The 1370-nt window shown below is 36.9% G+C and overlaps 1 protein-coding gene across 1 annotated transcript in view; it reads left to right on the top strand.

Moving 5' to 3' along the window:
• LOC101657802 (olfactory receptor 1052-like) overlaps positions 1–1370 on the top strand; it is a 33025-nt gene that overhangs the window by 18194 nt on the left and 13461 nt on the right. The window contains exon 2 of the mRNA XM_004717283.2: positions 202–327. Within this exon, the coding sequence (XP_004717340.2) occupies positions 202–327 (126 nt within the window). The remainder of the gene's footprint in view (positions 1–201; positions 328–1370) is intronic.

Genomic DNA, 1370 nt, shown 5'->3' with positions numbered 1-1370 from the left:
ACAAATTCTTGGAAAAACAATCCCTCCCTAGACAACCTGATGGATGTCAAGAGTCTCAACAGACCCATAGAAATAGAAGAAATTGACAAGGTTATCAAGGGATTATCAACAAAAAAATCTTCCAGACCAGATGGCTTCACAGGAAAATTCTACCAAGCATTCAGAGAAGAACTGACATCACTCCTGTGCAAACTCTTCCAGAACATAGAAAAAGATGACAAACTCCTGAACTGTTTCAATGTAGCTAATATAACTCTGATACCTAAGCTGGGCAAGGATCGCATAAGAATTGAGAACTACAGACCGATATTCCTAATGAACCTCAAGGTAAAATCCTTAACAAAATACTGGCCAATAGAATACAAAAGAATATAAAATAAATAGTTCACCATGACCAAGTGGGATTCATACCAGGGATGCAGGGATGGTTCAACATACAAAAGACCATTATTATCATTCACCACATTGACATGAAAAACTATAAGAATCACATGATAATATAGATAGATTCAGAAAAATGTATTCGACAACATCAGAAATCAATTCTGGTTTAAGATATTCAAGAAGATAGAATGAAAAGAAACTTCCTCAATATAATACAAGCTATATATGAGAAACCAACAGCCAATGTGGTAGTCAGTGGAGAAAAGATTAAAGCAATCCCACTGAAAAAGGGGACCAGACAAGGATGCCACTTGTCCCCACTCTTACTTAACATCGTACTGGAGTTCTTAGTAACAACATAAGGCAAAGAAAAGACATCAAAGGTATTTTCCTGGGGAAGAAAGGGTTGAAACTATCATTATTTGCAGATGATATGGTTTTATATATGGAAAATCCCAAAAGCTCCACAAGGGGATTACTGGAAGCAATTCAGGAATATGGCAATGTCAGCATACAAGATCAATAAACACAAGTCTGTCAGACGCTGTACACATTGAACAAGACCACAGAAGAGGGGAACAAAAGGTAGGACCCTTCACAATAGCCAAACACAAATTGAATTACCTAGGGATTTACCTGACTAAAAAAACCCAAAATATTTGTATGAGAAAAACTACAGAACACTATTACCAGAAAACCAAGTGTGACCTCAACAAATGAAAGAATATCGCATGCTCATGGATCAGAAGACGCAATATAGTAAAAAAGAGTCTGTGTCTGCCCAAGGCATTATATAAGTTTAATGCTAGCCTAATACAAACACCATCATCTTTCTTCCAATCTTTCTTGGAAAAACTGATGACCAACTTCATATGAAGAGGGAAGAAGCCCAGAATTAGCAGAGAACTCAAGAAGAAGGACAGAGTGGGAGGGCTTGCTTTATCTGACTTTAGTACATTTTATTTAGCCACAGTGGTCAAAATCTC

Source organism: Echinops telfairi, unplaced genomic scaffold (assembly GCF_000313985.2).
Source record: "Echinops telfairi isolate 266 unplaced genomic scaffold, ASM31398v2 ScPeMD7_7466;HRSCAF=8504, whole genome shotgun sequence".
In the NCBI taxonomy this organism is placed as follows: domain Eukaryota; kingdom Metazoa; phylum Chordata; class Mammalia; order Afrosoricida; family Tenrecidae; genus Echinops; species Echinops telfairi.
Note: the sequence above shows the minus strand (reverse complement) of the source record. Positions and strands in the feature narration are given on the sequence as shown.